At 42.5% G+C, this 13,500-nt stretch overlaps 2 protein-coding genes across 2 annotated transcripts; one reads left to right on the top strand and one right to left on the bottom strand.

The window, feature by feature from the left end:
• The first annotated feature begins 42 nt into the window (after positions 1–42).
• LOC144629732 (kelch domain-containing protein 10-like) lies at positions 43–3,112 on the top strand. The gene is made up of 2 exons (XM_078487954.1): positions 43–920; positions 2,506–3,112. Exons 1-2 carry the CDS (start codon positions 54–56, stop codon positions 2,761–2,763), a joined length of 1,125 nt encoding a protein of 374 aa, XP_078344080.1. The 5' UTR covers positions 43–53; the 3' UTR covers positions 2,764–3,112.
• Positions 3,113–6,552: 3,440 nt separating this feature from the next.
• LOC144629722 (cubilin-like) lies at positions 6,553–13,030 on the bottom strand. Its single transcript, XM_078487944.1, has 7 exons — positions 12,870–13,030; positions 11,820–12,011; positions 10,823–11,014; positions 9,798–9,995; positions 9,185–9,394; positions 8,246–8,362; positions 6,553–7,585 (listed from the first exon to the last, which is right to left on the bottom strand). The coding sequence occupies exons 2-7, from the start codon at positions 11,980–11,982 to the stop codon at positions 7,356–7,358; spliced, it is 1,110 nt and encodes a 369-aa protein (XP_078344070.1). The 5' UTR covers positions 11,983–12,011; positions 12,870–13,030; the 3' UTR covers positions 6,553–7,355.
• Between the last annotated feature and the right edge of the window lie 470 nt (positions 13,031–13,500).

Here is a 13,500-nt window from a genome sequence, read left to right as displayed (position 1 = left end):
GTGTATTTCCCAAGATGCTTTGCACAAATGTCGTCGCAACAAAACAAGACAAGATGGCTTCCAAGAAAATTGAAACAGTTATTGCCTCGCCAAATTCTCAAATTCCAGAACCAAGAAGCGGCCACAGATGTGGATCTGACGATGGAAATATCTACGTATTTGGCGGTTACTCTCCGCATTACGACGATTACCTTTTTCGTGAGTTGTGGTGTTTCAATATCGCTACAAAGATGTGGCACTTGTTGCAGACCACTGGGCCATTTCCAACTGAGGTTGCGTCGAGTTGCCTTGTTCTAGACAAGGGAAATCTAATTGTTTTCGGTGGTTCTGGAGTGCCGTTTGGCATGTGTAATAGCAAAAAGCTTCACATCTGTTCCCTAAAAAAACTGCAGTGGTTTGATTTGTCGGAAAGATATTCCGACAAGGAAGAAAGCGATGGGGAGGATATATCACCGATTGCAGGTTATGGGCAGAGTATGGTTCTCTCCCGCGACAAAGAACTGTATGTCTTTGGAGGAACAACAGGACTAGAATTTAACTCGTATTTGTATCGTTACAGCCTCTTCAAGCACACCTGGGAGTATTTAAAGGGTGATAACCCGCCTGTACCCCGTTACAGACACGAATCAGTCTGTGATGGTGAAAGGTTTTACGTGATCGGCGGCGGAATGAGTAGTAGAGATCCCCAGGAGTTCTTTCAATTGGAGAAAATCAATTCTTTCAGTTTTGCCAGCAGACGATGGAACGAACACGCCTGCCATCCGTCTAAAACCCATGGGTTTCCAAAGCGTCGAAGATGTCATGGTTGTGTGATTTTTGATTCGATTGTGTACATTTGTGGAGGTTATGACGGCGTGAATATATTTGATGACATATGGAGCCTTGATCTGTCGACCTTTCAATGGGAAAAGCTTCCAAAGGTAAATTTAACCAGGATCATTGCAAAACAGGGCTGTCATAAAGTTTTTAAGCAGCAGTTTCATTGAAGCTAATCACCTGTAGCATTTCGCTCTGTATGCAACTGTAACGTAACACCAATCGACATCTTCACATGTGACATTGAGTAAACTCAGCTGCAACAGGTGTTACTGGTTACGCCCCTTAATGACAGCCCTGCAAAGTGCTTGGTAAAGGTGTATCTCTCGTATGCCACCGGCATACCTGCAATAGCTAGAGTCGCCAGGTGTAACCAATATCATTTGGCAACACCCCCACCCCCCCCCCCCCCCGCCACCACCTTCATGCATCTACAGTTTGTTGCCACTGTACATAAATAGCATTAGGTGCAAATTGTAGGAATGATTGTGTTGGATTATAAATAAAAAATGGTGGGTAAAATCAAGTTCTCCGTTGGCTACTGGCCAGAGCTAAAGATCTTCCCAAAGTTGAACTCTGTTCAACCTCACAGTCAATACCTTTGATACACGTTTGTGATACTGACGACAAATTTTAGCATATGCTGGAACAGTGTTCCAGGTCATGCTGGCAGCTACATGTATTTTTTAAAACCATGACTGCAGCAAATGAGAGCAGACATTTATTGTTTAGATGATATCTGCGTAAACCACCTGTCAGTCAAAAATTCAGTGATGAAACCCAAACAAAGTGTGTGTTATTATGTTCATATGCTCATTTATTCTGGTTAGCCATATTCTAACTCAAAAAATATTCCCAGCCAGTCAAAACTGAGCTCACACCAGTTCTGTCCACTATCAGTCTGTCAGTTGTCCACTGTCAGTCAGCCAACAGATGCCCAATGGTCTAGCATGGGAGCCATTTTTCATGTTCATCAAACTCCAGATTCCTGCTTACTTAGATAGCAAGACTTTTTTTTAAGAAAAGACAAAATGTAATATAATTGTACCATTAACTATTAGACAAGAACCTGTGAATAAACCTGTAGTACTGGAACACCTGTAAAAAAAAACCTTTGAATTTTGTATAGGCTGTCAAATTAATTTGTCCAAAAAAAAATAAGAACCTGTAAAAAAGCAGGTTTTTCCACTTTTTTTCACATGTTTTGACCTGTGAAAAGTGTCCTGTTTACAGGTTTTTTAAAATTTCACAGCCTGTGAAAGACATGAATTCTTGTAGTTCACAGGTTATTCACAGTTGTTAAAATTTCTCTTCCAGTAGTGTATGTATAAATATTTATACCATCCAGCCATCCGGAGAAATCGCGTCCCCAACCTTCCCATCGTGCGCTGCGTCTTTTCTCGTGTGTGGCGTATTTTCGGCGGTATATGTACATACACTTTCCGTTACTATGGATTCCCACTCACTGTTTTTCTTCGTCACCTCCCTAGCTCGTGTCCGGTACTGACTGGGATTCCTCCCCGTGCATAACTAGTATATAAAAATAGAGAGAGATGATAGATCAAATATACTGCAGAGTTCACAACTGGCTTTTTAAAGGCTTTTGATAGTGGACCTATTTTAGGTGATGACTTATATCTGAAGGTGAAAGCAAAACTTAAAAAAATGTCTTTTTCCTTTCATCTACAGGTGCTGCCCTATTGTGTTTATTTTCACTCGGCTACAGTAACCCCATCAGGTTGCATGTACGTATTTGGTGGCGTCAAGACTCTTAATTCCAGTGAAGACACCAGATCTAATGACATATTCAAGCTATGGTTGACGTGCCCTCCTCTTGCAGAGAGGTGTTGGGAAGTTATAACAAATGGTCTCCAACGAAAAATAACATTTCCCACAGATCTGAAAAAACTTGGCATTCCACAGCATTTTTTGGATAGACTGAAATAATGCACAATTTTATTCTCTTGTAAAACAAATATGCATATATTGAATTACAATCGTAACATCAATTGCATGGCAAATGTTACAATTAGTTAGACTACCAGGTAAAGCATTTGCTTATTCACCCAAATTATCAGACTGCGGACATTCACCTTTTAAAATGAATATGTGTAATAATACTGAATTGCAATTGTTCTGCAAATTGTGTGGCAAATGTCACGATTTTTTGAATGAGAAAGCAGTTAAACTTGCTTTCTTTTTACAAAAAGTAGTTAGGATGATCATGGTTATATGAGATAGCCCACAGGGCACTTTGATACTTTCTAAAGCTTCTTGATTCTCTTTTGTGTGTAATTAAAGGGACTGTGTCACGAATTTTAGCCAATAGGCATGGGAAAATGACCTTCAAGTAGTGAAAAAACCTCCTAAAGCAGTGGGGACATCGTGCAGAACAAGAAAGTCGGATGGCCAGAAAGACGAAGAAAAACGGATTGCGATATGGGTTTTTGAAAATGGTCGGCGGACAGTTTCGATCTCGTGCTGTAACATAATATCGCCAGGAGACAAGTGGATCATGAGCTTGGCTGTCCTGATACATGAGTATCCTTTGCCATTAGGATTCAGCGAGATGACAAACTAAAAAAAAAACTTCAATACGTGACACAGTCCCTTTAAGAGCTAAAATAGATAAAATAGCAGAAAGATTTAAACAATTGATCGGATCAGTTTCAGTGTAATGGCAAGCCTTCATTGAAGCAATCTCTAAATGAAAGTTGTACCTATGGCTATGGATAGAAATACTTCAGGTCAAATTTAGACTGTTTACAGCAAATCAGCTTGAATAAAGTAGGAGAACTTGGAGCACATTGTTCCTGCTATGCAATAAAACTGAAACAGTCATTATATGCGTGTACTCGCCTGTATTGAAAAATTATTTTTCTCATCCTTTTATACCAAGATTCGCTGTAAGCCAGTCGTTTATAAACCAGACTGTGGACGCACTAACCTGTTCACAGCTACGTTCTTGGCTGGGTTCGCGCTCGTTCAAATTCCCCGCGGGTTATATTTTCAGTGAACAGATTAACCTGGTAAGCCATGCGGGATTTGCGTGCTACACGCGCGAGGTAAAAAGCAAGCGCGACGTGCGTGTCAGCTGCGGGATTCGTTCGTTTCCCCAGGGCTCAGTTTTACCCCGCGCTTCGTGCACAGCCTATTTTATCTCGCGTGTGGAGCTAACCTGCCCACCGGACATATCCATAAACAGTGAATTATATTTCCATTCTCATTCACCCTTGGATGTCATCACCCTCCTTTTCATGCTCTTCCGCCGGCGTAAATGCCCGTGCCCGCCCTATCCTTGTGTCCTCGCCCTTTCAGATTATTCAGATTACACTTCTGTCCTGATTTAAGAAAACAAGGCCCCCGGAACTGCCAGGGGCCACTCACTCTCTTAGCCCTCCCCTCCCTTCCCCCTGTGGGTTTGAGAGAACCCAGGGGCACTGCTATGAAGCCTTCCCATGCCTGGTCTAAGCTGAGCTCTCAGAGGCCTCAAGGCTACTGAGCCCAGCCCCCAGAAAACCAAAAGCCGGGAGCAGTCCTGGCCACATTCAGAGGAAAGTCTGCGGTAACAAGCCAAAAAGCTGACTTTAGCCAGCCCCCCCCCCCCCCCCCCAGCCGGATTGCAATTCAACAGCTGACCCAGGGCTCCCTAGGGTTGTTAGATCAGGGCCCGGGCTAGCTGCCCACGGGGTCGTTGACGGTCCCCCACCCCCCCCCCCCCTCAAATTTCTCGGACAGCTTCGGCCTTAAAGCACGGATCCCGGAGTCCACCTTTTGTCAAATCCAGACAGACTTATGACTTGAATGATTTATTTAAACGTCGGGACGTTTGCCTTTTGAAAACTAACGTGAATTTGCAAGGACCACCGTGACAAAATAGAAGTACCGGATCCTCTCACTGTAGAGGATCTAATCGGCTATAACTAAGGGATGGACCATTAGAAAAGTGATGGGGGGGTGGGGAATTCGGCGCACGATCTCCCAGGTTTTCGGTGCCTGCTCGTTTTTTTCACCTCGCTTTTCTTCTTCTCTTCCTTAGACTTCTCAGGGGGGGTCAGCGCATGTGGAGACCCACTCCCCCGCCCCCCCCCATCTTGTCTGGGGTCTTCTCCCATCTCCACTCCCATCTTTCTCCTCCTTCACAAGCGCGAGCTCGCTACAGACGAGTGCAAACCACCTCCCCCTTCTCTAAGAGAAAAAACTGTCGGGCCTACAAAGCAAACATCAGGCAAGAGACAGAATCTCGCGGCACTTGCGGTGGTTGGGGGGCTCGCGCGGGCCTATCGCGCTGTTGGCTCGCTGGCTCCGCGCTCGCTCCCCGTCTCGCGCGCTCGCGTCCCTCGCGCCGCGACTGATCGGGCGCGGAACTCGGTCCGGAGATGGGGGCTCCGTCTGGGTCTGCTGGGACTGCACGTGCGAGTCTGGGCCCGCGCTAGAGAGAGGAGCTGGAAGTAGATAATCATTTCGGGGGGGGGGGGCATCCTACCTCAGAATGTGCTCGGGCTCGTTTCCACTTTTTCGTCGTGATCTCATCTAGTGTTGGCAGGTATCGGTTGGACCTTCCTTCTGCACGATTTTTTTTCTTTGCCTTCCCCTTGCACGATTTTTTTTCTTTCCATTTTGGCTTGCATGAATTTTTTTTTTGTTTTTTCCCCACCCCCCATCACTTTTCTATGGTCCGTCCCTAAATAACGAATAAAGAAAAAATTGCAAGGCCGATTCAACGGTTTGGGACTATATTGAAATTCAAATATTTCGGAAGGCACGGGCTTCCTTCTTCAGTGTCTTACAGAAAATGACTCTAAAGGTTAAACGTTACAGCCTTTTGCACGAAAAAAAAGGGTCGGTTGGGGGGAGGGGAACTCCCTATCAGTGGACTATACAAGGAGGCCCAGTATTTTAAAGGTTTACAAAATTAAGAAAAGAAATGCAGTATCCCTTTTATGGATATGTGAAAGGGTAGTGTCACAAAACTTCGGCATACCAGCGTTCAGTTTGTCTGCAACGCAGGCTTGTGAAAGGGGTACCACTTTCCTAACAAAGGTATACGAAAGGACCTCTTCTGTCGAAAAATGGTATATAAAATGGTAAGGGGTTAGACCTTGCGGCGGGGCCTCCCCATAAAATTTTTTTTCTAGTACCTCGGCCAGTCGGCCACCCTCGAGGAAGCGGTACGGCTAGTCCGGGACGTTTACCATTTAGATGAAAAAACCGATCGGTATGGAACGCAAATCGGTGGAACTGCTAAGTTCCCGCAAGAGGCGTGGGGCGAGCTTGGATTGGCAGATAGTAAATTGTACAGGAATGTTCCGGTCATGGAATAATGGTACAGGTTTGAATGGAAAAAGAGAAATTGAGGATTCCTCCCTTTTCCAGAAACATTTAACTGGAAAAATCCGGTTTTTCACAACACTTAAGTGAACCAGGCTGCATTTTAACTTCGGCTTGGGATGTACACAAAATGCACCCTGGCAAGTAAAGAAAAGAAGAAAAAAAAGGAGAGGAACTGATGAAAACTTATGGGACCTAGGCACTGAAGCTTGAGCCCTCAGAATCAGTTCTTTTTTCCCGCAAACTGATTTAGAACTAACGTCCTTCTCTGGGTGTTTAAAACTGAGTTTCGAAGAGATACTGGTTTTGAAGTTATGACGACAGTAAGCGGAATAAAGATTCTTGGTGAATTGTTATCGGGAGTTTGGCATGTGGCTTCGTTACAAAATAATAAGACAATAACAGTTTTACCTGAGTAAAGACAAAGTATATACATTTTATAGCACTTCAGATTTACAGGATTTAACTCGATTCAATGCACTGATATGGTCGCGTTTCTACAAAGCTACGCCTGCCTTTGTACATTGCTAAGAATATGATATTCTAGGAGTTCAGGAGTTACACTTTTGCGCTGTAGCAAACGCTTACTGTGACATCACTCGTTCTTTCATCTAGCTTTTAGATTATACTGTTGTATTATATGTAAAAATTTTACCGAGCATATTTGCCATATATAGGATTCAAATGTATATCAAAATGATTCACAGTTTGACTAAAGTTAAGATAAGTTGTAAGGTTTTCAGTTAAGTGTCGAAAGTAACCCTGGATTGCATTGGATTTTCTTAACTTTATTTTTGATTGGTTTAAAAAAACACTCGCGAAACTTTCTCAGCCAATCAGAAGTGAAACCAAAACCAATCGTGATTCGCCTAGACACGTTTTCCCGCGCTTTGCTGCATGTCGGCTAGCTACATGTGTTTGCTTCAAGTTTTAACTTTTATGTGATTCACTGGATTGTCTGTGCCCTTTCGGATTAGCCAGGGTGATTACTTGGCTTTGCTTTTACGATACTCAAATGAAAACCGCTCTAAAATCAGAAGTACATTGTAATATTTCGTAAACCTCTGCTGTATTATAAAACTAAGACTGCTTAGAACACTTGCACTTCGCTAAGTTGCATATAACGGGGCAGTGTTACAGTTAACGGTTCGTTTTCCTACAACGCAGTTCACAGTTCTTATTAAGTTATCAAGCCAGGTAAATTCATCTTATTGTTCATCAGATGCACTACATAGTCTCATAGAGCTCCTGCCCACTAGTAAGTAATCTGGCTTCTTTGCCCAGGCGTTTGTGATTGGCTCGTGTCCATCAATCTCGAAATCCCGGATGCAACCAATGAAGTTAGGTAACAGGTTCTGGCTTGATGGCGCTCCCAAGACATAAGCCTTTGACGTCGGTATATCAAGGCGGTTGAAGCCGCCTGGAGTTTGCCCAGTGACTAAACAAGGAAAGTGAATAACAATTGCTGATTAGGTGCTGCAATAGCTTTTTAGTATTTAGCAATAAGTTGAAAGGACTTCAATGTTTAATAAGGTTTGCGTGGCCTTCAACACTCAATGGGATTGTCTCAAATAGCTTTTCTGTCCCGTTGTTTCCTCACAAGTCACAAAAAACGTCCACTAAAATTTAAACAATTTTATTGATTGCTCTCTTTCCCTTAAGTGATATTCCGGCGGTTACACGTACTCCCTAGCTGACAGGATTAACCTCTCTGGCATCGCTCTTTTATCGCCCCACCATAAACACCACCTCGATTGTTTTCCAGGGCTAGGGGCATTTTTGTGACCTACTATTGATTGTTTTGACAAACAGTAAAGTAACTCGTTTCGAAAGGTAGCAGGGAAACGGGACAGGCGTTACGGACTGAGTGATGGAAGACATAGGGGAGAGAGGAAGGCTTATTCTGATCATCATCGTCATCATCATCATTATGATCGTTATTCATTACAACACATAGCCTGCGAACTCAGTCATATTTCCGGTTGTCGTTTCTCTCGGCGGAGAGAAACGACAGCCAGAAAGACGTCTTAGTTCGCAGGCTATACAACACGGTGTCAAGATGTCAATAGTGCGGGAAGTAAATCACTTAGGGACTTACAGCTGGCGAGACCATCGTCGATGGTGATAGTGAGAACTCGGTCAACGCGGGTCAAATGGACTTTGTGCCATTTGTTGTCATTCAATTTCAAGTTCGTTGTCTGTGCCTTTAACTCTCCTAAAAAACAAAAATGGACAAAAATTGGCTGCATTGTTGCTTGTGAAGAGCGCGAGAAGAAAGCACACTCGGGTAGTGAGAAATATGAGGCGAGTATTGTAATAGAAATGAGAATTTTACGAAGTGGGAAACTACTCAGATAACGAGGTTGGTTCGACTGTTTAAATATCCTACTTCTTATCAGCTCTGGGAGGCGGGGAGATAGAGACCCTGGTAACGAGGTTACAGTCGAACCTCTACTTGCGGACACTTCTATTTGTAGCTATAGACGTCACAGGCTAAATAAACTAGGTGGTATTTCCATTGTAATCAAACTAAGTTAGTTTGATTACAGTAGCTGAAGTGTCACCTGACTGATTATTAGCAAACAGAGTCATTTAATTCAGTTGTAACACGATACAGTCATTTTTCACTATAACGGACACTTTCAGGGCCACAATTTGGTGTCTGTAATAGAGAAAGTCCGTAGTATCGGGAGTTATTTTCAGTTGTTCTTATTCGCCAGGTCCTCAACTCCTGTTTGAAATAGCGGGGTGTCCGTCATATCGAAGTGTCTGCCGGCTGGGGGGAGTTGACGGCACTAAGGGTTTCATTTTCCGCTCTGGTAATCCAGTTTGGTTTGAAGAAAGCTTGTGTGCAAGTAAACCATATACGACAATGTCGCGCCCCGGTCGTCTCTACGAGAAAACACTATAAGACGCGATGGACGAAGCAGCTTCCTTGCCATCACCCCCGCGTTTTCTCTAATAAGAGTTCACTGGGTTACAAGTTAACAGTAATAAAACCATTAAAATTAAAAACAGTTAACAAACTTTCAGTCACCTGTTCCCAGATCAATGTGGTACATAAAAACGTTGCTGTCCTTGTAGCCAACATGAACATAATCTCTGTGGAGACCTTTAGCGTACATAATCATCCCACTTGACTGGGTACTTTTGAACTCAAAGCGAATATCATCTTCATTACGACTGTTTCTCGGTTTGTAGTTGTCTATGGTGACGTAGCCCAACCCGGTGGTGCAAACACAGCGGCCTGCAAAATGATTAAAAGTACAACAAAGTTTGTGATATACGTTCATGACTAATACCTAATCCAAATTAATTCGCTGATCGTGGGAAACATTGAGTCATTGAGACTGGAAACGTAAAACTAATTTAGCGCATAAAAAATATCACGAGGGCTCTTAGTTTGGCCTTAGTGCATTTGCGAGAGGCCGTTTAACTCCAGAAGGAATGGTCCGGGATCGAGCCCTAGCTGACTCCAGCTAGTTCCCGGTTACGCTCGTCAAGTGCCGCTCAGACAACCTCGAAAACCTCCCTTGAACGTTACATTTGATACTGATAGATTGCAAAGCTTTGAGGAAATGTTCCTCAATTTTTGATAAGATTTGCTCACGAAAATTAGCTTTAATTACAGCTTCAATTTACTACCTTACCTTGTTGAAGACGAGTGATATTATACTTCAGCTGAAATCCTGCAGCAGTGATTTTATCATCTGAAGTGAAATCAAGCTGCACTTTCTTTCCTTTCAGTTCCATTGGAGGCGGTAGTTGGTTTGCACTTCCGCCGCACTGCGTTGAACTGTCAATCTCGTCACTCAGAACCAACTTGTCAAACTCGCAGGTTGGGGAGTCTGCAGAGCAAACGTAACTTATTTCATTTATTTATTAATGAAAATATGTGAATTTATTTTGCCAACCACGAAAAACCAACCGTTTTAAAATTACAAAGTTTGTAACTAAGATAAATCATCTCCCATTTTAAGCGCCTCGCAAGAGGGTATACTGTAGAAAGCTCGAAAATTCTCTCCGTCCCAAGCACCGTTTCATTTCGTCAGAAAAGGGCGGGAAACAGGGAGCGTACGGTTGATGAGAAGGTGGCCCACTATTCCACACGCACCACGCACATTTATGGTACGACGCCTGCCAAAGAGGCGGTGGAAAGTCTAACACTTTCAGAGATTTACAGTAGAATCATTTCGCTGCATGGCTGAAATGGGATTTTGATAACTTTCGGGCACTGAATTGCCATTGAGGGTATAGATGTATTCGGGACGATTGCGTCATTCGGTAGTTATTTTGATGTTTTCCGGGAATTTGAATACGAAAGGCTACGAAACAATAAACTATTTTCGCTTTTGAAATCCGTAAAGCCTGGCGACGCAAGCACAAGCGCAAGGATAACAGCTCTTATTTCAGTAGAGACCCGCGCCCCGTGAAAACGGCTTCCACTCAAGCAAAAGCACAAGCGCATTGCATTTTGATGCTTCTGCTTGTGCTTGAGTTGCTTGCAGCAAGCACATGCACAAGGATCATAATTTGTCCTTTTTGCGTGATTTCGCATGTGCTTGCGTCGCTAGTGAAAACAAGGCTTAATAGAACTACCAAAGCTGTTGTTAGTTGAAGTTGTTTACAGCTATATTCTTACGTGTTTGTTATAGCTATTCCTTATCGTTCTTACATTGTAAAGAAAACTGTTGGAACCAGATGACAGTCTTGTAGTTGTCAGGTACATCCAAAGTTACCGTGCACCGTATATCGTTGAGGTAAAAGTTTGGAGACTTTGGTGAGTACAAGGCTCCACTCATCGTTTCTGGAGAGTCAGGTTTGACCTTCTTTTCTCTTGTAGGACAGATGCTAGTGCCAGGCGGCGCTGGAAAAAAAGGATATTATATTTAAAACAGTGAAAAAAAGAATAATTCTTTATTGACTACACCCCAGTGGGGCCTTTCAGAGGCAGTGTCTGAACAGATCATTCCGGTTATAAGCCCTGGGCTTAGACAACTTCGTAAGGGGTTTTGTGTGGGCTTATAAGCGGAGGGGTTTATATCCGGAAGGCTTATAAGCGGAATACAAAAAAAAAAAATTTCGAAACGAGGCACGGGAGTGTTAATCGAAATACGTTTTTAAGTTAAAAACGCATAGTAAAGCAACATTTAGCCCTGTTCAGTACTGTCATCCGGTTAGGGGGGGGGGGCTTATTATCGGATGTATTTTTTGTTTCCTATAACCAGGGGGGAGCGTTTAAGCGGGGGGGGGGGATTATAACCGGAATTTTACGATATTACAAATGAATATAACGTTAAAAACCCAATTGGCAAGTGGCCGACAGTTGGCTACTGGAAGCGTGGCCGAGGATCGGAGTTCAGTGAACTTAGGACAACATTAACCGAGAACAACACCAGCCAGTTGTTGAAGTAGATGGGTTAAACTGGACTTCCCGAGCATCGCAATGCTTGCTGAAGCAAAACTGAAGGAAACATTGAGATTCGAGGTCTCCGGTCAACATTCGCGGGTAACAGTGCACTGTTACCCTCTGACGTCATAGATTTTGCATTGTTGCTCGCTTGGATACTTTTGGCGGGAAGCAGTTTTATTGTTAGCTGTCATGTGACTTCAAGTAGCCAATGAGAGCGCGCGCTACTGGGGATAAAATCCAGATATATCCAGATACATACCTGGTGTGTTAACGCTGAATGTACTAAATGAAATATTGAAGCCCTCCAGCTCAAAACTGCTGTCCGATCTAAAGGCGATAGAAATCCTATTGCCTGTAGAAGTATAGTCGGATGGAATTCCTCTCCCGCAGTATCGAAAGGTTTTTGAGCCATCAACGATCATCAAAACATCGTAATTACACACGTTTGGATCTGTAAAATAACACGAATGCAGTCTTGGGTTAGAATTTCAGTTCAAACGGATAGTATGCAAACGATTTAATCTTAATCAGTTAGAGAGAGTTCGTAAAAACATTTCAATAACAACAGAGAAGTAACTGTTTTCAGTTTGTCATAAGCATGGAAAAATACATTCTGAGTCTCTAACAAGAGTCGAGCCCATGATCTTAACCAACGGCGCCCCGGTCGGATGCTCTTACTACTGAGCTAGAGAAGACTCATGGCTAGCTAGGTCCTGACTAGGCTCATGTGTGACATACGTCTTGCATACTGCTAGCCATAGGATCAGTTTAAAGTATTTTTTCACAGAACATATGCATAATTATAAGCACAAGCATAAGCGCATAGGAAGAACAATACCACTCATTTTCTTTATCCTGTTCTCGCTAGGAATAAACATAAGCATATATAGGCGCAAGAAAACAAAATTCTTCGTTCGTCTTGTGCTTATGCTTATTTCTATAAGAAAAATTATTCTTATTCCTATAAGAAAAATGAGTGTGTTGCTTTAAGTGGTGCTTATGCTCAGTAACAGAAAATATCATGATAACTTCGTGCCATTTGCATTTGAAAACATTTATCTTTATTAGCAACTTTTTAAAGTTAGCAGTACGAGAACGAGATTGAGTACGAGTACGTCTTTCTCATTCCAATCCAGTTGCGTTCCTAGAGTTCTCACAAGATTGGTATGAAACGTGATAATATAACGCATACGCAAAAAAGTGTGAAAACGGGTACTCGGATCCAATCTCGTTCTCCTACTTCTATCTGAATGTCTCATAAATGTTCTTAAGGCTGTGGGACAGAAGTCAATTTATTGGTATGACTTACCGTCCTCATCTTCTTCAACTTCGAAAAATTCGAACTTAAGTTTAAACTTGACATTGTCTCCTCCATTTATGACCAGGGTACAATCAGAATCCGGTGGATAGGAGCCTGGGAAATTAGGTGACGTCACTTCCCCTTCTGTGGCTTGAATCTCACGAGAGGGGCATACGGATATCCCTGGAAATAATTAGCAAACAGTTTGTAATAATTAACATAAAGCCTGGTTATGGTTTGTAATAATTATCATAAGATCTGTGATAAACATCTTCTAGTTTCCGTGATAATCATCACCATTATCATTATTTTTCTGGTCACGGCTTCTTAAGTGCACAAAACACATTAGGCCACCGTGCTTATAGCATCGTTATATCTTCTGCAACATTGTTTACTGCAAAAGAACTTGCAAAATAAGGGGTTAACTACAATTTTGGCTCCAAAAATACAACTTCTTTCAACAAGATCATGGGGCTATTGATTTGAATTTTTTTATAATGAAATTTTATCCAATGTGGTTGATAAGTCAATTCAAAGGTGACTTTTGTACGTGATAATTTAAACTTAGCGTGTGGTTCTGGTTAGAATAATCTGTAAATTCTTCAATTAGCTGTTGGCAACAATATCATTAAAACCTGAT

The sequence above is a fragment of the Oculina patagonica genome, chromosome 1 (genome assembly GCF_052425735.1).
Source record: "Oculina patagonica isolate OP01 chromosome 1, crgOcupat, whole genome shotgun sequence".
Classification (NCBI taxonomy): Eukaryota; Metazoa; Cnidaria; class Anthozoa; order Scleractinia; family Oculinidae; genus Oculina; species Oculina patagonica.
The sequence above is the reverse complement of the archived record's forward strand: the minus strand, read 5'-3'. Positions and strand labels throughout refer to the sequence as shown.

Excerpts from the sequence above, each read along its gene's own strand:
- LOC144629732 (XM_078487954.1), top strand. The coding sequence starts at position 54 with ATGGCTTCCAAGAAAATTGAAACAGTTATTGCCTCGCCAAATTCTCAA. Across the intron at positions 921-2,505 it reads AATGGGAAAAGCTTCCAAAG|GTGCTGCCCTATTGTGTTTA; the intron begins GTAAATTTAACC and ends TTTCATCTACAG.
- LOC144629722 (XM_078487944.1), bottom strand. The coding sequence starts at position 11,982 with ATGATCGTTGATGGCTCAAAAACCTTTCGATACTGCGGGAGAGGAATT. Across the intron at positions 9,395-9,797 it reads TATCACTCGTCTTCAACAAG|GCCGCTGTGTTTGCACCACC; the intron begins GTAAGGTAGTAA and ends ATCATTTTGCAG. Across the intron at positions 7,586-8,245 it reads CGACGATGGTCTCGCCAGCT|TCACTGGGCAAACTCCAGGC; the intron begins GTAAGTCCCTAA and ends TTCCTTGTTTAG.